At 40.4% G+C, this 25,217-nt stretch overlaps 2 protein-coding genes across 3 annotated transcripts in view; one reads left to right on the forward strand and one right to left on the reverse strand.

Annotated features, from left to right (window-relative positions):
* Positions 1-23,675, forward strand: part of LOC135346659 (F-actin-capping protein subunit alpha-1-like) — a 149,716-nt gene extending 126,041 nt beyond the window's left edge. Inside the window, exons 2-12 of one of the 2 annotated variants that reach the window (XM_064544360.1) lie at positions 16,859-16,989; positions 17,094-17,157; positions 19,987-20,038; positions 21,942-21,999; positions 22,142-22,231; positions 22,575-22,691; positions 22,751-22,830; positions 22,881-22,962; positions 23,029-23,100; positions 23,239-23,301; positions 23,353-23,675. In XM_064544360.1, the coding sequence (XP_064400430.1) occupies positions 16,951-16,989; positions 17,094-17,157; positions 19,987-20,038; positions 21,942-21,999; positions 22,142-22,231; positions 22,575-22,691; positions 22,751-22,830; positions 22,881-22,962; positions 23,029-23,100; positions 23,239-23,301; positions 23,353-23,493 (858 nt within the window). In that variant the 5' untranslated portion in view covers positions 16,859-16,950 and the 3' untranslated portion in view covers positions 23,494-23,675. Of the gene's footprint in view, positions 1-16,800; positions 16,990-17,093; positions 17,158-19,986; positions 20,039-21,941; positions 22,000-22,141; positions 22,232-22,574; positions 22,692-22,750; positions 22,831-22,880; positions 22,963-23,028; positions 23,101-23,238; positions 23,302-23,352 lie in introns of those variants that run through there. The other variant, XM_064544359.1, reaches the window with a different exon arrangement.
* Positions 240-16,625, reverse strand: LOC135346660 (monoglyceride lipase-like). The gene is made up of 7 exons (XM_064544362.1): positions 16,376-16,625; positions 12,857-12,963; positions 12,317-12,453; positions 11,877-11,987; positions 6,447-6,536; positions 6,129-6,344; positions 240-456 (listed from the first exon to the last, which is right to left on the reverse strand). Exons 1-7 carry the CDS (start codon positions 16,471-16,473, stop codon positions 358-360), a joined length of 858 nt encoding a protein of 285 aa, XP_064400432.1. The 5' UTR covers positions 16,474-16,625; the 3' UTR covers positions 240-357.
* Positions 23,676-25,217: the final 1,542 nt, after the last annotated feature.

Consider the following 25,217-nt stretch of genomic DNA (forward strand, 5'->3'; position numbering starts at 1 on the left):
GTCTAGTTTAGTTTTGAGTTGCTGTGCAAGTCATACATGCACTGCATTATATCACTCCTTTATAATCATGTCACGGGTTTGCACTTTAGTGCTCTAGTTTATGCATGATAAATAACTTTTTTCTAATGACTGCATGCAAGCTAGCCTTTTTTCATCGGTTGACCCCAAACTTTCCATTCAACCTTAAAACTCGAGAATAATCTGAAAACGCTACCCATCTACCGGTAAAAGTCAGTTAGTCCTCGTGACATACACTTCGTGATTAATAACCGTACTAGTTTTAACAAAATGTAACAAATATACTGCGCTAGGAAACAATAATAATTATGAGCAGTGGTAGATATTATAATTATGAACTCAAAACTTATGTGACATAAAAATCCATTCTTTTATGACTTCACGTGCTCGGGTTTGCTCCGTATCATGAAACACCTCATGCCGATTCCCGTCAAACCTCTGTATAAAAGTAGTAAGTATGCACGGTTTAATGATGAACACTGCTGCTAGTCTTTTATAAATAGACTGTAGTAAAATTCCGTGATTTCTTATAATTATGAGAACAACTTTGCACTATAGGTACGCACAGGAGTACGGAGTATCCAACTGTAGCAGTTGTATAGTGTAAACTAGGCTACGGTATGAGTACGCCATTTCTTAAGGTTACGGTATACTAATTGCTCATGAATAATTCATAAGATATTTATTTTCTTTATTTCTCATCACTACATTGTTTTTGTAACTTGCAATGATTATCAATGAAAAGAGAACATGAAACAATGCTAGCTATTATTGTAGCTAAAAGTATCTATGTCTTGTAATCCAATGAAGTGGTCTGAGGTCAGCTGGAAAAAACTGAGTATTTTGTCGTCAAATTTTGTTGGCTGCATAGCTTCTAGGTTTTTTTTCTGACCAGTATTCAATGCCTAAAGACTTACTGGAGGGCGAGTCGAAGAGATCTTGTTCATAGAGACCTAACAGCAAAAAATATATCCTTGTTACTACTCTACAGTCGCCATATTAGCCTACAAAAACAGCTAGAAATGGCCGTAACTTTGTTTCAACTTACTCTCTTGGGAAAAACTCTTCGAGTTGCCCTGCCCCTTTATTCGTATAATAATAAACAGCAGACTATACGGTAAGGAGGGGTTTCCTGATGCTTAGAATTGACAACAAGTGACCATTGCCAGATGAGAGCCATTTTACTAGTGAACTGCATTGAACACCCACGCAAATTTGAGCGTGGGTGGGAACTGTATACCGTAACCTTAAGTGGGTGCGTAGGTGTAGTGGTTAATTAGTTAAAATGATATCAGCATACACACATGTGGTTTGTACCTCCAGCCCACATTTAATTTTATTCATGGCTAACAGTTTACACAACTACAAGTGTTCGTGACGGATTCAGTCCTAGATGTAGAATGGAATGTGCATGGGAGTTAGATACTCCCCTTTATGTACTCCTGGTACGCGACATTTTCTAGTTGAATAAATTTCCCTGCATTTATAGCCGATAATTCGAACATTTCCTCGCACTATACGGTAATTATACACTAGGTCTCCTCTAGGTCTCCTTTACCTAGTTGACTCGAGCCGTGAAATTGGGGACTACCATGGGGAGGGCTGAGGAAACGAGCTAGCTGCTAATGCGTTTTGCTTTCGCTCAAAAAGTGTTAGAGAGTTGTATATGTTATTATGCCTCAAAGCGTAGCCGCACAAGTAAAGCTGACTATGTGTGTGTGTTTGTCTGTCTGTTCCAGCTGTAACTGCTCAACGGTTGTAATGCGACGAAAACTAACGGCTTCTATAGGCTTAATTGTTCTCTTGGATTTGATTCGTGAACTAAAGCTTCTTTTTCGAGTTATGGCTAGTAGATAGAAGAGACAATGGAGTGCACTTCCGGTACCGTCCGTGTTTCGCCTCAAGGCTTACTTCTAACGTGGGAGTCTAAACATGAATAATTCATGAGAATTGTTTTTGCCGTCAGTAAAAAAAGTCTACAAGCAGTTCTACTGCTAAACATCAACTTCACACTTGGACATAGCACACTACTTAGTAACACAACCTTAGCTATGATCCTTAGCTATATCATAGGTGTTATAGGAACACAAGCATGAAAAAGCCGAAGCTCTGTGTACCTCTAGCTACTTCACGAAAATCAAGATTATATTTTATTCATTTCTGAATGATACCTACCATCAGGGGGCATGTGTTTAAGTGTTGGAGGGAAGTAGGCATTAGACACAATAAGTTTCCCGGGTTTTCACGGGAGCTTTAGGGCGAAACATGGATGCCCATCTGTGTACATTCAATGTAAAAGCATCACGTGAACTGCCCCCGTTGCCAATCCCATTCTCTGTGTCACACATTAAAGGCTGTTGCAGTCTCTTCAGAATCAAGTTTCTATGCAACTTATAAGTTAGTCTTGCACTAAAACTAGCTATACTGTAGTAGCATATAGATAGTGGAGGGAGAGGGATTGGAAACTCGATCACGTGGGCTTATGTTTTCTACATGTGCTGATGGCAGATGCGTTATTCGCATTGTATATTTCTTGGGAAATAAGCGTGCACACTTCAGTCTTGAGATTAAATTAAATGTAAATGTGCATGCTTGCTAATAATTATGGTTGTGTGCTTTATACAGAAGTCTCGGTTTGTTTTGACTTTTCCACAGTATTGTAGCTCCCCAAAACTAGTATTTTTGTGCTGTTGATCCCTTTATGAGAATCTGAATTGTTGATTTTGAAAGGTAAGTGCCTTGAATTACTACTGAGAGCATTGTATGAAACTATAAGTAAACGATTTGTGATGTTTAGATTTGTGATGTTTAAATTGATGAAAACAGTTAAAATCGACCTCTGTAAAGATAACGCTTGGACATGATATACTGATTCTATATAAGTGTGTACATCATATCGTAGTATTGTTAATAGAAGTAGATCTCGTAATACACATGTAACATAATCGGTTATCATACTGTAGCCACTTTCAACATAAGAAGGCTGACAAAAGGAGGGAACGAGATAAAAACTGTCAAGCCAAACACATAAATAGTACTGCAGTTCAGTTGCCAGACAAATTGTGGGGTTGCCTAACGACGCAAACAAAGATTGTAAATTTTATATCAATGAGGCTGCTGTGGAACCAGCTAAAGTGTTGCACAATGTAACCGTTCAGAAGGATGGAACCTGGACTGTACACGTCTACGGGGAAAAGAAGGGGAAAAGAAGGCGACCGCGTAATGTGTTGAAGCATCTACCTGTATGTATCTCTTCTATCAAAGTGACAGAAAAACTATCAGTATTAGATCAAAAATTTCGATCTTTATAATAATTATGAACGAAAATGACGCTAACGTATCTAGAGATTTTTCTGGGGGAAGTTTCCCACGACTGCTTTGGGACGAACAAAGAAAAGCTACCTCTTTAAAGAAAACTAATGGTATGAGATGGCATCCTCTAGTAATCTGAAACTACTTTCTGGGGTGCTTATAGTGCCCTACGTACCAGTGGGTTTTTAACTCTCCCATTTGCGAGAACTCTTAAGGAGTGAGTCGACTCGATCACGGACAGCCTGTACATTGGTGGCAGTATCCCATTTAATGGTGAGCTCATGGTCTGTGATGCTCCAACCGTAGTTTTCTAATGGCTCTTAATGTCATAATGGGTTGATCAGACATGTGTAGAACCCAACACGATCGCTTCCAATGAAGCAAAAGTGCATCATCAGATGGTATCATCTCGTTTTCAAATTTGACCCTGTCCCAGATATTTTGCATTATATTGTCTAGCCAAATAGAGTGTTGTTCTTTAACTGTTAAATTTTGTTCAGACAATGAATGGTAATATGTAGCTGGTGAGTTAGTGTCAAATCCTGTTGCATGTTGTTTAAAGTAAGCTGTTCCCACCAGACGTACAAATGCTAAAAAACCCAATTCTTACTCTTGATTTGAAAGTCTTACCTTTGCTAGGGTGCCTGGGGTCGAGCTTTCCAATCCTGAAGATATAAACTTAGCGTTCTGGTAAAAATATCTAAAAATGTTGTTTTTCCTATTTTGCTAAAAAAGGATATGTAGTCACATTCAGCAACTTCCAATTTAGCGCGTCGAAGTGCATCTTTTATGAAATCTTTGGGTTTACCGAGTGAGGCTAGTATAGCATCTGTACATTCCAATACACTACATATGCTTTTTTTGTTAGGTTTGTCCCATCGTGGTGCGTATGTATCATCCCCTAAACAGCGTGTTATATCTTTTCTACATTTAGGACAAACCTGGCGAGTGAAATCAATCTTCAAGGAGGCTGCAAGGGTACGTGCTGGCTCACTTCGCCAGTTGCTTGGACTACTCATATTCCCACTGACGCCATGGCACAACTCACATACTCCGTTGTCCGCAACACTGTCACTGCCTTCCCTAAAAGAAAGCTGCCTTCTAGTTGTTAGCTTACTATAGCCATTTCCATACACACTATTTTACAAATGTTTGTTATTATTGTATTTATATTATTACTGTGTGACACAACAAACCTGGAATGTCTATAATGTGTCCATAGTCTGTGTGGTGCACTCCATCTTGTGGGACTCCATGTGGTTTGACATGGAAATTGTGGTCAAGTTTTGCAAGCTCACAACTTTGCTTCAAAGCTGGGTACAAGCAAAATGTTTTTGCAAAGTAATGCTCAAAGCTTATAAATGTTGTTGATACTCATCACGTAGCGTCACTTTGTTAGCAAAATTTTTTGTCACTTGTTCTGGAAGAGTACTATCATATGACATAGAGTGCTATTTGAGCTCGTGGAGCCAAACTCATACAAGCTTAACAACTATTCTCGTGTATGCATGTAGACTAGGAACAGTTCTACGTGCCTGAGCTCGTTCGTGAGTGTATGTACAATACTTCATGGAATATAAGTGTGTGAATATTTAATTACTTGTAGTATTAGCTTCATTTTGATAGCGGAAGTTGAACTTCTGTTGCAAATAAATTTGTGTACTTAGATAGTACTTCTGGAATCTTGGCGGAGCAACTGTTCAAGCTTCTTAGTTTATGCTCGCTTTTATTCGACAACAAAGCTCTAACATCGAAGTCTACTATTGTTAAAACTAATAACTTAATGTGTGAAGGCTTATCCATGCTATAAATGCAGTGCTGTGGCAGCCAGGTGAGCAGACCCTGAAATTACAAACAGACAAACCAAACGACTACCATACCCGTGGCCGCCCACGCGCGCCTCGGGTAATGAGACCCCTCCAAGTAGTAAAAAGCACCTTGAACAGCAAATTCTTGAGAGGAGTTCCGTCTATACAACTTGGTGGAGTCACAAACATGACAACTGACAAAGATCGAGCCAATACAATGCCATAAGAAAGAGGGAATGAACAATATTGTGTACTGCGGTGCAGTCTTCTCCAGTACACAAAATCACTAGATAGAGCCGAAACGATAGTACCACACTCAAAAATACTGCCTTTTGAAAGCTTCAAAGCTCTTGCTGACACACACACAACGCTTCTATAGACATGAAGAACAGTGGGCGTGGAAGGAATAAGAATATCAGTGGGGAGCTGTAAATGATAATAAAAAAACATTTCCTACTGGGATCGCAGAATCAACAGACATGCACTACACAGAATTGATTGTGCGCACCAATAAAGATTTCCCGCTGTGTTAAAGGGGTGGCTGGAGGCGAAACACGAATCAACAGACATGCACTACACAGAATTGATTGTGCGCACCAATAAAGATTTCCCGCTGTGTTAAACGGGTGGCTGGAGGCAAAACACGAATCAATAGACATGCATTGTACAGAATTGATTGTGTGCAAGTGCTCCATTTCTAACCCCCCTCCCTCTTATAATTTATTACACACTCAGCAATCAAATTCAAGGGTTGAGCATTAGAATATCCAACAGAAACTAGTCCTGACAATACAGCATACAAAATGTATCTGTTACCGTAGTATTATTATAGTATTATGTATTCACTAGAATAGGATGAATGGTGATCGAGTGCATACAGGTCATGCAGTCGATACCAGACTCTCCAAACGAACTAGTAGCAGTAATGATTATTGGGCATGCCGACAATGTGATATGTGTGACAAAAAGACAATAATATGCTAGGTTTACCTCGAATCGTAGGTGTGGACTGGACACATTAGAAGCAATGAACTCAGAGCCAGATATCGGTACTATTTTATCATCAATGCCATGGATAAGAAGAAGAGGCAGATGTATTCTTTTAATTTGCTCTCTCAACTCAGCAATTGCTGCTAGTGATGCAGTAGCCCATTTAGCTTTACAGCTTCCATGATAAATTAGTTCATCATCGACGTAGGCTTGAACCTGCACACAGAGGCAACATGTTAACATAACTGTTTGCAGGGGACATTTCCATTCATTTAATACAGGCATGTGCTTGTAATTAATTTACCACTTAATTATTACCTCTTCAGGAACACTACTTATGTCGTCTGTATTAAGTTTCTTGATACCAAGTTGAGGGGCTAGGACAGCAACGACTTTCGAAACAGTTTTCTACATGAAGTAGAAAGGATACACATGTGGTTAGAAAAAGGGAGTAGCACACAGTTCAGTTTTTCTCTCATCCATAAATTATGATGTACTAATTAGAATTTCAACGGACGTTTTGAGCAGTGCACTACAGTGAAGTAGTGAGCGTATCAGTAATTGCACGTCATCAGGTTGTAATCGTACATGTATGATGTGTTACTACCACATAGCGGGTAATTTTCGTGGGGTAAAATATTCGTTATTTTCGTGGGCAAGCTGACCTCCACGGAATTTTAACGTAGGAGTGCCTTACTGGAACGTAGGAATGCAGTGCAGCCCCGAGACTAAACAAAATTTGTACACACGAAAACCACCGTTTTTCGAGTTGAATGATTTTTTACCCCACGAAAATTACCCGCTATACAGTAGTGCACTGGAACTTGTACAGCAATCCCGTATCACATCAGGTCCGGTAATTGCACATCGCCATTGACAGCGTACAATTACTTGTTAACGCTGTAAATGACTAACGTAATGTTTTCGGTTTAAAACTGCATTATAATAATTTACTCGTGCTATTATTCCCCTATCGCACTCTTACTGGCAAAGTAAGTACTGGGGTTCCCTTGTGCACGATTGCTTGTACTAGTGCTATTGTGATCTAGGAAGTTAACAAAAATGGTTTGGTGTCCAATGCATAGGTGCCATGAAGTGCTGGTGCACATGGACTGCAGCATTACCCAAAATAGGTACGTACCGGAGGAGGTCCGACAGGCGCAGTGCAGCTCAAGTAATCAGCCTTTGATTACTCTCACCAAGAAACATACGACGTGGGCAGATAATTATTGTTCAATCAAAGGCTAATTGCCTGAGCTGCACCGCGCCTGTCATACCTCCTCTGGGTACGTACTCACCTCATCAAAACCCTACAATCGTTGAATACGAAGTTTAGTTGAGTACTGCCTCATGGGATCTGTAAAGTTGTGACTTATGCCCTTTCTTGAATTGGTTGAGAAGATCTGTCGAAGGTCATAGTGAAGCCAAAGAAACAGGAGCCTTCATTATGCGGATAGGTATAGGAGCCTCTCATCACGCGGATAGGTAGGTACTGCCCTATTGCCCTACTCTCTGGCACAAACAGGTATAGTAGACTCTCGCTATTCCGGCTCCCTGAAGTACGGCCACCTCGATATACCGGCCATTTGGCTTGGCACGAAATGCTAGCTATATGTTTACTGCTCACCCTGAAGTACGGCCACTCGCTATTCCGGTTACCGGCCAGTCCCAAACAGGGTTTTCAATGTAATTTATACGTGTATTACGGCCGAATATGACGTTTTGGGTGTGGTTTAGCAAATAAAATTGAATTACAGAACAAAATGATTCATTATCCTCAAGACAAGAACCGCAAAAGTAGTCATTAGATTCGAGGTAAGGTCGTTTTTAAGCCGTGGCTATTTCCTGAGCTGCAGCCACCTCGCTATTCCGGCCAAGCTGCACGGTCCCAAGGGTGACCGAATTAACGAGAGTCTACTGTATACATTGTATGCATGCGCGTACATTACCCCAAAAAGGGCATATAATTATTTGTGGATACTGCCAGTAAAATAAACATGTATACTATTTTGTATTCTGATGTTGTAGTCCGCAGGGTGTCATACAGGATTTTGAAGTAGAGGGGGGAAATAAGGCAATATAATTATGCTTTTGAAAAAATATTCCGTAACATTGCCAGCTATTGACACTCAGTCATACACCACTCTTCCTATCTGGCAGCTCTGGGGGGCTTTTTTGAACTGCCTCTTTGATAAACAGAGCTAGAAGAAGCAACACTGCAGCAGCATAATTATTCTACCAGCGGCATGAAAGCTGCCATTGTGGTCATGAAAATTTTACCACTAACTACATGGCCATACGTACTCTTCCTTTTAACTTTGTCCGTTTTTTACAATTTGTATGCTGTCAATTTCGCGCATGCGCATGCAAAGTATACCAGGCTGCCTTTCTCTTCTCGGCCTGGAATCGAGGCTAGTACCATATCAACCATATATTGCACTGTGTTTGAATGCAGTGGATAAAATCTGCTTTTTAACTTACGACCACCCTGAACCTAATAACTCAATTGGTCCCTTTTATAGGTTATAGGCTCCGCCCCTTTACACTAGTTGTACATGTAGGAAGCAAAACTACAGTGCTCTAGATAGCATCCGGTCACCGGACAATTTTCGGTCAATAATTGCAATTGTGTAAGCTTGTCTGGGCATGCGCGGTCAGTTTGTCCTAGCATGTGCCACGTGAAAATTTATTAATATTAAATGAAGAGAAACCGAGCTACAGCTAGTGATATAAGTACTGATGATGCATCTAGTAGTAGTAGTAGTAGCTCTACATTATTTTGTGTTCCTAAGAGAAAAGCAGTGTCTACAAAAACAGTGGATAAGTGGATTATCGAACATGAAAAGGCTCTGAACACTTCAACCTGGCTGGAATATGAACAATCCGATCGATATCATGTCACTACACTGATATGTAAGGTATGCGTGCTGTTTGAAGATAAGCTAAAGGGCATGAGAAACTTCAACCGTGAATTCATTCAGTGAGCCCAGTACCGTGTTTCCCGTAGCCAAGTAGCATCTCAAAGTGAGCAGCCCACATGGACACTCGACGACAGGGACACTTGGCTAGACTCAGACTGATATTTTCTTTTTTTTTTTATGTGTTTAGCTTAGTTTGTCATTTCTAGCAGACTGATGATTACATTTTTTTTACTTTCCTAAAAAAAATTTATCCTGTCATTTCCTGCAATGCCCTTTCAATTAAGCACTAGTCAGGACATTTTGTCCTACTAATTATGCCTCGGTGCGGATGCGCAAGCGAGGTATACAGTAGTGTGTTTGTGTGTCTGTCTGTCTGTCTGTCTGTCTGTCTGTCTGTCTGTCTGTCTGTCTGTCTGTGTGTGTAGACTGCTACAGCTGCTCAAGGATGAATCAAGTGCAAGTAAGAGTTTCTATAGGCTTCTAGTCATGTTTACTTGGATTTTAATTCGTGGATTTGCAAAATAATGCTTCATTCTCGAGTTATGCCTAGTTTTGCTTACTTGGAATGCCATTGCAGCCTTTTTAGAAGAGCACGTAGCCAAACTTGTTTACCGAGTGTTGCTACTCTACTTAGTAGTTAGCTCTGCACTAGAACGCTAGCTATTGGTAGCTGCAAGAGTGAGAAGAGAGCTGCAAGGCTCTGCTGATGGCAGCCATTAATTTTAGACTTGAACTTTTGGCATTGATCGTTTTAACAACAATCATGGTCGATCATTACCCGGGTACTCTCTGAGTTTTTGCATGCGCAGCAAAATTAAATTGTTTTTATCATGCTATTAGTAGCAGCATAGCAGCTTTATGTTATGTAGCTTTGGCATCTCCACCAAGGCATCAGCACCTGCGGTGCTTTCATTTCAAAAGTTATCTAGAGCAATGAAACTAACTTTGGAATTCGATACAAAATATTTATTCTAGGAACGGTTCTGCATGAAGATGAGCCTTCACTTTAACCCTTTAACCGCCACGGGCCACGATCGTGGCCCGCAATAGTGACTTTTTTTGCGAAATTCTAATTCTGCGATACTTAGGAAGTAGCTCAAACTACGCACATCCCTGTATACAGGAAGAGCTGTAGAATCACGTGCAATTTAGTCTAGAAATTTCCAAGCCACGTTGCTATGTTAAAATTTCATTAGCATCTTACCGCACGAAGTTTATAGCTATGGCTAGGTTGTTTACTTGTGCCGATGTGCTTGAACAGCTTGAGGACAGCAATGGCGATGTCTCCTCTGGTGATGACAGTGCCTATGAAGGAGAGGGGATAGTAGGATACCTCCCAAAGGCTACCAGCCTTATGCCAGACGCTGATGAACTGTCTGGGACTGAGGACATGCATGACATGGACCTAGACGCTAGCGGTATGGACCAGGACGGTGAAAGACCAGGAGAGGGCTCACTGTGTGACTCTGGTAAGTAGTATAGTATAGCTAGAATATCAGTAGTGAGTACAGTATAGCTAAAATAGAATTAGCAGTAATGAACAGTCTTTATGTTAGCTTGTAAATTTCATAGATCGTTCACCGATATAGTAATACATGTACATATTGTACTTCAAATTGATATATCTTAGCACTGTTACATTCATATGATGTGAAAATCAAGCTTAGTCAAGCCTTTATACCATATGATAGGCTGATCCATAAAAAAAAATTTTAGGATTTTATCTCACCGCTGGCCGAGCATTTAAAATGATAAAAACGGGTGAGCGTATAATAACCGTGGTTGTTATGGCAACACATGTTGCACCATTTTATTCCTTGTTGTATGGGCATTCTATTGGTATATGGTTGCTAGGCATTTTATTGCTCTGGAAACCCGATAAAGAATTTACAGACATTTCACTTCACTGTTAATTAAGAATCCGACGGTTAAAGGGGTAAAAATAGCCATAACTCGGGAATAATTTAGTTTACACGAATCAAAATTAGAAACCTATATAGAAGCTATTAGTTTTTGGCGCATTGCGTTGAGCAGTTACAGCTCAAACAGACACACACAGTCAGCTTTACCATAACCCTTGTGCGGCTACGCCTCATGGCATAACTGATTGTTGCTGTCTATTTACTGCTCTAAGAAAGGGACTACATTCAATACATGTATAGATCCCTTGGTTATAAGTACTACAATTGACAAAGAAGGCACCAAAACGTATTCGAAACAAGTGACCAAGAAAGCTGTATGTCAATTAGTGACGATTCCGTGACCATGCATGCAGTGCATAAAAATTAAGATACATGTATACACACAAACTCCTACTTGCCAATTTGTTGGAAAATTGCAATTCCGTGCTCTATATAGACACACGTACACCATTCAGGAGGCGACCCCTATGGAAAATGTGGCTAAATACTCATGGTTGCTATGATCTAAAATGCTTAGACACTGTTTAGGAAGTTTCCACATGATTTAGAAGTCCTCAGGGCTAGTAGAACCCTCACTGCGTTCGGGATACTACAACCAGCCCTTTGGGCTTCTAAATCATGTAGAAACTTCCTAAACACTATCTAACTGCGATATGCAGGATTGTGTTGATCAAAACAATAGGCCTTTAATAATCCCATTGACATGTACAAACCAAACCTAATACTGTAACAGTGTCTATATAGATATCAGTACGTGCGCAAACTCACTTTTCAACTATTTTAGATACCTTCCATGCATGACTACGATACAACAGGACTACTTAATTAATGCATATACTCTCCGTGACACTTTACACATATATGATAAACTATAGTGAGTTACGAAAACATTATACAAAACTTACAATAAACCATCCAGCTGCATTTGGATCGACTTCCACCAAAGCAGCGCTCAGGATCAATCCTTTGAACAAGTCTTGCCGTTCAACCACAGTTAGGCCAGCAATGAGTCCCCCCTATACACATGTATTGTATAATTATATCTACACTTAATGTACAGGCACCTGACTAGCAAATGCATCATACAAGCTTTCGTCTAAAATTACCCTCAGTCATGGATCTGTACATAAGAAGTACTTCCGAACAGGACTCTATTGACAACGAAGAAATACTACTAGACAGAATAGTACGGGATTCCAAGTGCCTTGTGCACAGAAATTTAAGCAAGCACAACTAAGAAGTTACTTCAAAATACAATAGGACTCCAAGTGCTTTGTGCACAGACATATTGAGTAAGCAAAAGGTGTTTATGCTTTTCGAAGATACAAACAACAGCTTTAATTACCATAGAATGCCCCATCAAATAACAAGGGAGCTCAGGAAATTGCTTCTTTGTTTCTTCTACTGTTTGAATTACATCCTGCACATACTGTCCATAGTGTTCAATATGAGCACGGTCCCCTTCACTCCTTCCGTGCCCGACTGCAATAATATCAACATCAACGGTAACTTAATTAGCACACCACTACATGTCACAAGTAACAATCGTACTTACAAAATTGAAGACCATAATTATTATTATATCATGCATACCATGCAGGGCCGCATCCAGGATTTGGGTCAGGAGGGGCTAATTGGGAATGAAAAATGTAGGGGCAAAGCTCTCCACAGCGTATGTGGACCGAAATTGCACGCTAAACTAGGGGGCATGCTTCCTGAAACAAACGTTGATATTTGAGGGCCCCAATTTCAGTTCAGACGTCATTATAGCAGTACAAATGATTAATTATTAATGAATATGCCAGATCTTAGGGTGGGCGACAATTTTTATACTGCGAGTTACGTAGCACACTTCTGTTAATGTGTGTGAATGTCTTGTTTTTACCATGATCATGTCCAAACACAAGGATCCCTTCAGCAGCAAGATATTCTGCTAAGAGGTTGTACCTACCCATATGTTCACAGGCTCCATGTGATATGAAAAGCAGACAGCTAGAAAAAATAATAATAATCGTAGAAATTGAATTATTAGCAGGTATCACTGAGAGACCACCCATAAGCTAAAACTAGTACATGTAAGTAGTGCAAATTTCAATACTGACCAAAGGTTAATTCTTTCAGGTGGAGTATATGGCACCTCGATAATCATAAACGTGTGGGCGGGTCATGTAAAATGTGGGGGCGCGGTATAGGAAGCATAACAGAAAAAAACTGACTGTTGAGGCCGAGAAATACAGCAATACGATGAACATAAGAACACCACACAAATTATGGAAAGCTAATTTTAACAGTGAAGTATGGAACTAGATACTGGGTAGCCTCGATCCCAGGCCGCACTGAAGATGGGTCTGGTATCGACTGTTAGGCATGCGCCACATAATCCCCTGAAACTGGGGACTTTGGATAACATCATATATGCTCAGTATATGCTCAGTAAAACAATGACGTCACAACGAACGGAAGTGGATTGAAGGAAGTAGATAGAAGTTCGATTGTGAAGGTTTCTAGCCCATCTGATAGCATTCTAATAGCTACAGTTAGTCTGCTGCTAACAAAAGACTCACAGCCTGCAAGAGTGTGGATGACAATCATTGGAACAAAGAAGCTGACACTAGCCTATATGGACAGGCCACGCCCATCTAATACTAACCTTGGTGAAAGTCTACACGTACGTGACTCTATCAGAAAAGAAAAAGAAAATAGCTGCTGCAACAAAGTACTAACAGCTCTGTCTCTAGCTAGCTAGCTATTATACCTCTCTGTATATATGTATTTGTTGTCTGTATATCAATACAAATATATAATGCTCGCGTGGTTACTAAGACGCTACCAAGAGTATATAGGAAGAGAAGAGTGTCGAACTGCCGATACCTCTACACAAAAATTGTGCACAAAGTAACGTGACATCTTGTCAATTACACATGAGCAACTTGCACTTGATGACATTCGCGAGGGTGGTTGATTCGTGATACACTATTTTTATAGTCTGGGGGCCAGAGCCAATAGCTTGGGGCCAAAATCAAGAGAGCTAGGATTAGGTCTGGATACTCTTGCAGCATTTCCGTGTGCTCTAGCGGAATGTAGCCAGAGCCAATGAAATGCATATCCTATGTCATGTGATTTTAACGCAATGAAATGCGAGTATTGCCTCTGTGGAATTTGGATTACAGCCAATGAAATTTAGAATCAGCCAATGTATTGCTACATCTACTCTTTCTTTATACCTCAAATATCACAAGTCTCCCACTAATTGACATTCCAAGAGCACACGAAGTGCTACAAGAGTCTCCAGACCTCTTTCACTCTTCCCCTCCCCCCTCTGAGAAAAGGTCTGGCCCACAGACTACTATTTTTAGAACCATCACGGCATGGTATATAAATTATAGAACTGTAGTGAACACTTTACTTTATTGTATTAACGATCTTTACCATTATTGATTTCTGTAGTCACCTTTACCAGTTTTCCGTTATTATATCATGTTACGTAATACGCAATAGAATTTAATCACGCAATGCGCTACTACTTTATTCATCTCTTTGTAGTCCTACCGCATTGCCTCTTTTTGTGATTCTTACTATTCTTTTGTTAGCCTCTGTACTTAGACACACACACCCTGTTTCTGTCTCATCATTCACTTCACTTTATGTTTGTGGACAAGAATTTGGAATGAAATATTATCAGTAACTAAACTACTAAAGAACCATGAAAAAATGTCTCACCGAACTCGATCCATGTAAAGCACCTGGTAGCGACAATATCAGTGCATATGTGCTCAAAAATTGTGCCTCCTCACTAACAGAAGTACTAACGGAACTCTTCAACCTCAGTATTAGGACTGGCTACTTTCCGCCCAAATGGAAAATTAACAAAATCCGTCAATTCCTAAAAAGGGCACCCGCACGGAGGTGTCCAACTACAGGCCAATCTCTCTTCTCAGTATTACGTCAAAAGTTATGGAAAAAATAATTTACAACATGTAATTGACTTTGTTCGAGACAAGCTCAATGTACACCAATTTGGCTTTCTCAAACATCGCTCATGCCTCAGCCAGCTCCTCATATTTTACTCAACCATTATAAACTCAATGGATAGCAAAATTCCCACAGACGTGGTGTACTTGGACCTATCTAAAGCGTTCGATAGTGTATCCCACAACAAACTCTTGTACAAACTCTGGATGTTAGGTATAACAGGCCCTCTGTGGCAGTGGTTCAGAAGCTACCTTGAAGACAGACACCACTTTGTAGAGGTGGAAAACAAGCAGTCCTCACTACTTCCAGTACTATCTAGAGTGCCTCAGGGGAGTCCTCTCCTTTTCCTGATTTACATCAACGACCTACCTGACATTATACCTTCCTTAAAAGTATTCCTGTTTGCGGATGATACAAAACTTCTCCAAACTATCCACTCAGAAGAAAATAGTATCCAATTACAATCTGACTTAAACGAAGTAACAAACTGGTGCAAAAAATGGAACCTAAGCATGAACAGAAGCAAGTGCAAAGTTATGCGTTTTTATGGGCCAGTACTGGATGAGACCAGCAGATACCACATAGAGGGTACGGAAATAGACTTCACGGACAATTACAAGGATCTGGGAATACTCGTATCGAACACAACTGGTCTAAACACTACTCAACCATATGCTCAAAAGCCTATGGAGCTATAAACCTATTAGAAGGACTATTACAACCAACAATACTCAAGCAAAGAAGAATCTTTACTTTGCCCTAGTCCGCTCTCACCTAACATATTGCACTCAACTCTGGAGACCACTCCTTTTTAAAAATATTTTCTAAGCTCGAGAAAATACAGAGAAGAGCAACGAACTACATGATAACTCTTACAGTTATAAACAGAGGCTAGGTATGATACCCCTCATGCACTGGATGGAGCTTATGGATTTACTGTTCCTGGTTAAAAACCTCAAACAACCACAGGACAACTTCAACATCCTAAACCACATTCGCTTCGTCACTACTTCGACAAGACTAGGCAGTGACCACAGACTGGCACACAACTATACAAGATGTAATAAGGCAAGACACTTTTATTTCAATAGAGTAGTACGTCTGTGGAACGCAATGCCACGCATTGATCTTCAGATGTCGTATCGTGGAATAGAGAGTCTCCTGTCCAAGTTCTTGAAAATTTTATTAAAAACTTTGATCCAGACAACCTGTGTACATACCATGTCAAATGTCCCTGCTCTAACTGTCTCATCCACCCTAAATAGTTAACCAGCTGGACTTTTAAGAAGTTCAAGACTGGCAGTGGGCTATTTACTCTCACTACAGTGTACATTTGTATACAAACGTTTTAATTTTTGTTCAGCACTACTGAAAAGTTTATTATAATAATAATATAATAATAATATAATAATAATAATAATGATCAGCTTACTTTGGAGTTTGTGGTTCCCACTTGATTATATGCAGTTTATGCCCCATCCAAAGACTGATGCTGTCAGCTGATGTCTTTCGAAATATCTGAGTAGCCATCTCATGTACGTACGTACCTAGTGCACTGGGGAAACTCGACCTAGGTTAAGGAGGGAGAAACCGCTTGACCTTTGCTTCAGTTTTACCATAGATTAACTCTTCAATCTATGGTTTTACAACCTAGTTGGGCGGAGTCCAACCACTTGCCACTCCGCCTGACAGAGGTGCAACTTGATTAGCTGACTCAGCACTGGGCCTGTACTGGAGAGCTCTGGCCTGTACACATGTGAACGGAATAACCTCGATACCAGGCCGCACTTCTTTTCAGGGGAGGCCAGTGAAGGAGGCTAGAGTGGACTCAGGAGTCATGTGACTGTTTAATTGGCACGGTTCTCCCTCGTGATCTAGCAATCCAAACAACATAATTTTTATTTACACGTTTAATACTAATAGCTTATAGCTAGCTTCTAATAATTATATAGTGTGCATGCCCTACCAGTTGTCTACTGTATAGCTAGCTTTCCTGGTCATCAAACCATGTCTGAATACACTGAGCAGATACCAGACCACGAAAAGGTGATGTGTGTATGTATATATAGTACACCTAGTGAGTATTGAGGTTTGTTGATTGCTTGGTTTTCCTTGTGTATCGTCTCGAATTTTTCTTTGTGGATTTTCAGGTTCGTATTGTCTCGAATTTTATCAAGAATGCTCCCCCTGGTGAATTTAATGAAGTTTTTAATGGTGAGCTAATGTACATACATGTAGTACCATAGAGAGTTATAGAGGGAGTGGTGCACATAATTGAATCTGAAATGGAGCCTCGAAAACTATCCGCGTTACGCCCTATGAACGAGGCTATTTTGCCCGATAAATCCCTCAGAATAAGAAAGTTGGTGATTCCTCGAGAATAATCTCTTTCAGTAATTTATAACACGCCTAGTCGTGAGCCATGTGTAGTACTAGCCTCGATCCCAGGCCGATCCGTCTCCAATTGAACGCTAGGTCGCCTCCTCGGCTTGGTATTGATTGTATCTGGGCGTGACCGGAAACTGGTAAGTAACAAGAGGAATGCTATGTACTGTAAAATCTTCAGTTCATCACAGTTGGCTAAAAATACAGTGATATAATGACACTAGAAATTAATACTGTGCACAGCAGTACTGCGTCCATAATAAATGCAGATGTTTAGAAGCGAAGATCTCAAACAAGAGCTTCCAGAAAGACTTAATAAATACTGCGTTGGATATGCCTGCTAAGCCTTCAGGTGGCATAACAAAGATTGTGTGTTCACAGTGCATCAAGAGACAGTAGAATCCTGACGTCACTGGTCAGGATAGCAACCACAAGTGTTGAAAGAGCCATGCAGGTAGTTCTATAAGATCGGACCCTTGGGAAGGACACGAGTGGCACTGGGGCATCCTCTTTCAATGAGTTCGCACCCATCAGCTAGGAGGAGTACGACGGGGGTTGGAGGGGAAGGTTCCATTTTGCTCCTGTATACAAATTAGTATGAACTTAAATTCACCATTCCACTATACATTTGTAACTCACAGTGGTGGTCCACACCAAACTAGCCTCGATCCCAGGCCGCACTTCCTTGAAGGCCGGTGAAGGGGGCTAACACAACACCAGTGCCAGTGCCGTAATGTCATATCTTGATCCAGATATCAAGGATTGGACTATAGGCTATAGTGTACAATTTCCAATGATGGAAGGGTATTATTGATTTATATCGCTCACCTTGACGATACATCCAGCCACTTGTGGACACCCCTGAGCATAGTATACAAGAGATCGATGGCCAGAGTCTGAGGATAGACTCTACCACAAGTGTATCTGGCAATCAATGGTCTAATCAAGCGCTTGTATTAAATTGTGTAGTCAATCAAAGGTAGCCACTGATAGCAGAAACTTGAGAACCTAGGTCTGTTCTTTCACAAGAGTGATGCTCCTTTGCACAAGACAGCCCCTCACACTCTAGCTAAGCCTATATCTATGACAAACTAAACTTGCAAAGAATAGACCTATGACACGGAGTTCTTTGTGATTTAACGGAGTAAGTATGCTTACATACACTATTAGTGTTTCTATTCGCTCCACCTTGCTCAGGTATTCGCTCTTTTTGAGCGAATACCTGAGCAACCACAGCACATGCCCAGATACACGCCCAGATACAATCAATACCAGGCCGAGGAGGCGACCTAGCGTTCAATTGGAGATGGATCGGCCTGGGATCGAGGCTAGTGTAGTACTTGCTAATGACTGACCACACCCTGTAAAAAGAGACATTCCAGTAAAGTTATAAGTCTCCAAGGCTGTTTTAGAGCAAGGCTGTTTTAGAGCCCCCAAAAATTGCCAAGTTGAGTAACGCCAGCAACCACACAGGAACTGTTAGTCCTATAGGCAAACTGGCCAAATGGTGCAGGGAGCCTCAAGATGAGACTGGAACGTGTAAGTGTGCTGGTTATAACTAAACTCGCAAGCCAAGTCGTCACTGTTGCATGGCGAACAGTAGACTGGTCAAACTCCGTGTACAGACTCATGTTGCACAGTCAGCATATCGGGTAAGATTCTAAGTGGCTATGGTTTTCGTGGCGTCAGTCTACTGCACGTACGTGAAACCTAGTGCTACGTATAGTACGTCACTACCAATGATCTTGTGGTATGTGATCTAGCCACTTGAGTTGCCACAAATGTGGATTCTTAACTAATTCGTATCACATTGAGTTTATTCTACTAGCTGTGTTAGTACCTTATGTTACTATATAGACGGGTAGTAATTTTAGCGTTTTCTCCTGTTTTTAGAATTTTGTAGCAAATTAATTAGTACAAAAGATATACTAGTATGAGTTTTAAGAAAGTTTGGACAGATGAAAAAAGGGCTAGTTTGCTTAGCATACTCTCAAAAGTACATTATTAAAAAAAAAAGTCATTACATTAAAAAAATTAGATACATAATTTTTTAAATGCGTTTTTATTATAGCGGGTACCTTTGTTAATTACAAATTCGCTCAAATTAGTACCCGTTTATAATAGTAACAATAAGGTACTCTCCCCAGTCCCGGTAGCCTTTTCCCCACATAATGACATTCATGGGTGCACTATACAGTATAGACACTCGCTATTCCGGCTCTCTGAAGTAAGGCCACCGCGATATACCGGCAATTTTGGTTTGGCATTTTTTTACTATATAAAACTCCCCCTGCCAACTCACTATTCCGTATACTGGCCAGTGCTGGCGAAGTAGGTTTTCAATTTAATTTTATACGTTTATTAGGCCGGATGGTGTCCTTACACTTAAATAGAGAGCAGAATGATTCATTATCCTCGAGACTAGATTCGAGGTGAGGTCGTTTTTAAGCCGCGGCTATTTCCTGAAATACAGCCACCTCGCTATTTCGACCAAGCTGCACTGTCCCGAGAGTCTACTGTAGCTCTAACCACACCACCACTTAGCGTTCTGTAGTTTCTGGAGAGAACACTGAATGTGTGTATGATTGTATGCTAGGCACTTTTACAGTGTGTGTAATTATGTATCTTACATGTACATTATGGATATCGGTTTCTCAGATGTTAGGGTTCTTCTTGGGAATGATCAGCTCTTAAAGGAAGGCGCTTCAAGGTGAGTTTGTTGATAAAGTTTTGCATTGAGTCCCAATACTTTCGTTTTTGAGTCAAAAAGTGCTGGTTGTTATTGGTGCGCACGCACCAGAGGCGTTGTTGTCTGTATCAAGGTCATACCCCTGGCTTATGCTCAGCTTCCGCCCCAAAAGATAGGGGGAAATAGGAAGAGAGAGAGGGCCAACATTATCTAGATCGACACGGTCTTTTACTACATGTAGCTTTGCTAGAGGATGATTGGTCATCATCTAATCTGCTTTTGTAGAACATGTGGTTTCTAGTGTTCTATACACTATACATTATAATTATGGACAATTACAAACCGGCATAGCTACCAAGTTACATGGAGTTGCCTGTCAATGCACATTGCTAAGAGTACTTTGCTAGGCACCAACAACAAACAATATGGGGGGGGGGTGACCGAAAGTGGGAGTGGCCTCAACTTTTTCCGGTGACACGCACAGTTTCATTTCAAACTCCCCCCCCCCCCCCCCAAACTTAAAATCCTAGATGAAACCTAGTCTGGGGGCCAGACCTAATGCTTGCAAGAAGGGTTTATGAGCAAACTAGCAGCTATGAATTCTTTAAGAAGGTTGCTAAAGGGTAACTAGAGCACTGTACTAAACCCTCGGCGGTTCCCCACTCGAGTAACGTACATGTATTACTCCTTTTGGCATAACTTGTATGGTTGTGAGAGGCACCCTCAATAACACATCAACTGTCCCAGCCCGAGTGCAACATGCCATGTATTGTACTGGAACAACATAATGCCCGAGTGCTGCAGGTGTGATAGGAGCCACGTGGAGCCATGTGAATGGAAGTGCAAGTAAGAGTTTCTATAGGCTTCTAGTCAACGGATTTATTTCGTGGAGTTGCAAAATTATGCTTCGTTCTCGAGTTATGCCTTGTTTTGCTTACCTTAAGGTGACATATTTTCGCGTGTATTAATTTCTGCTATTTCTGCGAATGAGAGTAAAATCGCAAAAATTAGTACTCGCAAATAATTGGCCGCCCTCTTATTTAATGTATCCAGATCGACATTTCGCAAAAAATTATACCGCAAAACTGTAAAAACGAAAACAAATCTACCTGTGAAAATATGTCACCTTAAGGTACTTGGAATGCCTTTTCAGAAGAGTGCGTAGAAAAAAATTGTCCATGGAGTGTTGCTACTCTACTTAGTATTTAGCTCTGGTAGCTGAATACTAATGAGTGAGAAGAGAGCTGCAAAGGCTCTGCTGATGCACCGTTCATTTTATACTTGGATTTTTGGCATCAATCGTTTTTAACAACAATCTGGTCGATCATTACCCGCTCTTTGAGTTTCTCCATGATTCTGGATTCTGCAGCAAAAGTAATGTTCATCATGATATAATGTGTGTATAAAAGCTATTACTAGTATCTTTAGCTTTGACACCTCCATCGAGGCGTCAGCACCCGCTGTGCTTTCATTATAGACTTTATCTTTTGGCATCCTTTTAGCAACTATTATGGTCAATCATTTCCCATATTTTTCACCGTACAGTTATAAAATAATGTTACAGTGGAACCTCTGTTAACAACCACCTCCGAATCTATATAATGGCCAGGCCAGACACCCAGGTCCCAAGTGAACAGTTTGTGTACAAACAACCCCTCTGTATAAAGGTCAAACATTGTTCCCCAAAGGTGTCCGTTATAGAGGGGTTCCACTGTATATGCAACATTTTAATGTTCAAGTTCCTCCACTGAGGCATCAGCACCTGTGGTGCTTTCATATTGTTATATGGTAAACCTCCGAGTAGTGGACAAGACCTCCTGCACTAACCTGTCCGTTATTCAGAGGTTCCACTGTATAATACAGCTTATTTGCTACATAATTATATCAACCAATCAATGCTGCATGTATACTGTTTTATTTGCAGTGCCTTTAGTGAGTACAACACAGAGCAGTTTACTCCTGCCAAAGTTGGCGATGACTTGGTAAGGCTTGAGCTCTATATCATTGTTGTTTTACTAATGCTGGCAGAATCTGTTTAATTTGTTGTGTATCAGTACCACAGTACGTTAGTAATTAATATTATCGCTTGAATGTCATGAATGTAACTCGTTGTCATTGTTCTAGATTCTTGTGACAGCTGCTGGAAAGTTGGAAGGATCACGGTTTATCGATCCTAGAGGCAAGAGGTCTTTCAAGTACGATCACCTCCGAAAGGTCTGGTTGCTACATTGCTGACACAAAAGTTGTGTGTGTCAGATCCAAGTATATTCCTTTCTATTTTTATTTGTGTATACCGTAATACTATAGTGGGAAATCTTCATGAGGTGCAAAATTTCACGTTTTTCAAGGGCAGTTCAGTTAGCGCAAAAATTATAACTGCATGCACACCAGTATTTCACATGCAAAGCTATTGATGAGTGTGGTTTCCTAGCATTGGAACACGAATATTAGAACCCCCAAAAATGTATGCTGAGAGCTAGCAATTACCTACCTACATTACACGTGCAAAGGCGTGTTTCTACCATGTGCTTACATTATGTTGTTCCTCCTACTGCAGGAAGCTAGTGATCCACAACCAGCATCTACAGACAGCAAGGCTGAATCATACAGAGCTAATCTGGACAAGGCAATGCAGGCTTACGTGAAACAGCACTACCCAGAGGGTGTTGTTACTGTATGTGAATTTAACATTTAAATACTTTTTTTATTATGTAATCTTATATGTTTGTATAGGTGTATGGTACCTCATCTGGTGCTAACATCAAGTTAACTGTGTGTATAGAGGACCACAAGTTCAGCCCAAGGAATTTCTGGTGAGTCAGTATTGTCATTGACCTTGTGGTGAAAAGTTGTGAATGCATAGGAATGGGCGCTGGAGGTCTGAGTGGTCTGTAAACTTCACACCTGGCGGTTCTGGGGAAGTTAAAGGCATCCTCAGGGTTCAAGTGAGTAATAATGGTGTTAACCGATCAATTGTTTGCACTCCATTGCTTAATCAACTTGTGCTGTAGGTTCATTACTATGAAGACGGCAATGTGCAACTAGTTTCCAATAAAGAAGTGAAAGAATCTCTGAAAACAGGCGTGAGTACTACACTAAACTACGCCTTTAACCACAGTCACGTAGTATAGGTATTTGTGAGTAGTGTGTTTCCGTAAGTGGTTAGATATAGGTATTTGTGAAATAGTAGTGTGTTTCGAGCTAAATCTCTTTCTATGTAGAGTGAAGACTCCACAAGCAAAGACTTTGTGAAATTAATTGAACAAGCAGAAAATGAGTACCAGGTATAGTACTTACGCTATAAACAATGTTATTTGATGTTGTGTATCATGCAGACTGCTTTGGGAGAGAACTACAAGACGATGAGCCAAACCACGTTCAAAGCACTGCGTCGACAACTTCCTGTCACACGTACCAAGGTTGACTGGAATAAAATTGCTGCTTATAACATTGGCACCGAACTGAAAACGAAGTAAAAACTACTTATTTGAATGACATGCAGGATTGTAGCGTAGTTTTCCTATAGACATTTTGAGTGTGTTTGAACTTATTTTAGGTGAGAGTGATTTGCTGTCGATTAGAGTGTTTCTTGTGCAGTCTAGGGTTTTCAAATAGTTTCTTCAATAATTTATTATGCCTCAGTGCACGTCTTCAATAATTATTATGCCTCTCAGTGCGCATGCATAATTATAATTATGTGTGGTAATGTGTGTTCAATAATTATTATGCCTCACATCACCTATAATTATAGACATTTTGAATGTGTTTGAACTTACTTTAGGTGAGAGTGATTAGAGTTAGTGTTTCTGTACTGGGTTTCATATATAATTATGTGAAACAGAGTTTCTTCAATAATTATGCCTCGGTGTGCATGTGGTATAGCTACTGCATGCATGTGTGTTCAATCATTACTATGCCTCAGTGCGCATATGCAAGTGCAGTATACGTAGTGTGGATGCATGTGTCTAGCTATACTATAGTACTCTACCGTTGCTTCTAATTATACATGCAGGTGCTAAGTATAGCAACTTAATTGTGTAATGGCTAACTAAAGCTTTGTTCTCGAGCACATTGCAGTCACTACCACATTGCATGCAGTCTTTAGACTTGTATACGAGCATATCCTTGTTCCCAGGCCAATCCGTCTCCAATTGAACGCCTAGGAGTCGACCTATAGCATTCAATTGGGAACGAGGCTAATACGAATCTGCATGTAACTTAAAGCTAGTTATGCACTATAACGCTTAGGCTGCTGGAATACAAAAGCAATTAAGAAGTTAGGATAGAGCTGGAAAGCTCTAATTGTACGTGCTGTTTCATAGATAGATAGATACAGGGTTTTGCAGAATTCTTGCAACAGGGCTAAACAGACACAGCAATGACTTCCATATATGGAAGTCAACTGCTGACTTATAATAATAATATTATTATGCAATGGTCATCCTGAAATGTTGATGCATGTGAGACAGGAGCTAGCTGACAAAAGAAATTGCCAGAGGAGATTTGGTTACAATAATTATAACGCCTAAGGGGCAGGCCTTCTGTCTTCACGCTTATATCAATATCAGCCAAGTTTGGAGGGTGTTTCGTTTATGAATGCTTACAACCTTATGAGCTGATCTATATGCTCTCTGGATATCTTTCAATTCAAATAATTATACACATACCAGGGTATAAATTATGTCTGTCATACAGGATTTTGAAAAGTCACCAGAACACAAAAAAAAAGGTCAACAGTTATTTCAATACCCTGCCGGCTATGGACACTCAGTCGGAAGACTGAGTACCTGAATGCAAATTTTAGGGAGGGGGGGGGGCCGGGGATTGGAGCCAGAGGGGGATAATCATATCCCTGTATGCTGCATATACAATACATGTACAGTGCATCCAGCTTAGAGAGTAGACTACCACAAATTTGTGAGTAGCTGTACTTAAATGTAAATATCTTTCAATTGGAACATTTCTAAGAAATTGTGCTGATACCATGCATGTACCAATGTGTAGGTGAATGACCAAGCTACAACATACTCAAATGGGTTTGTGGCGATTAATAGAACAACAACAAATTGTTATAGTGGGTAATCGGTTTGAGTAATAAAACAGTAATCTTGTACAGCTAAGGTCCTAGACTTTATCACATAATTGTGCATGGAGTCTCAGAATATATGTACTGTAATGCATCTATCAATGCAAAGCCCCC

Source organism: Halichondria panicea, chromosome 13 (assembly GCF_963675165.1).
Source record: "Halichondria panicea chromosome 13, odHalPani1.1, whole genome shotgun sequence".
NCBI lineage: Eukaryota > Metazoa > Porifera > Demospongiae > Suberitida > Halichondriidae > Halichondria > Halichondria panicea.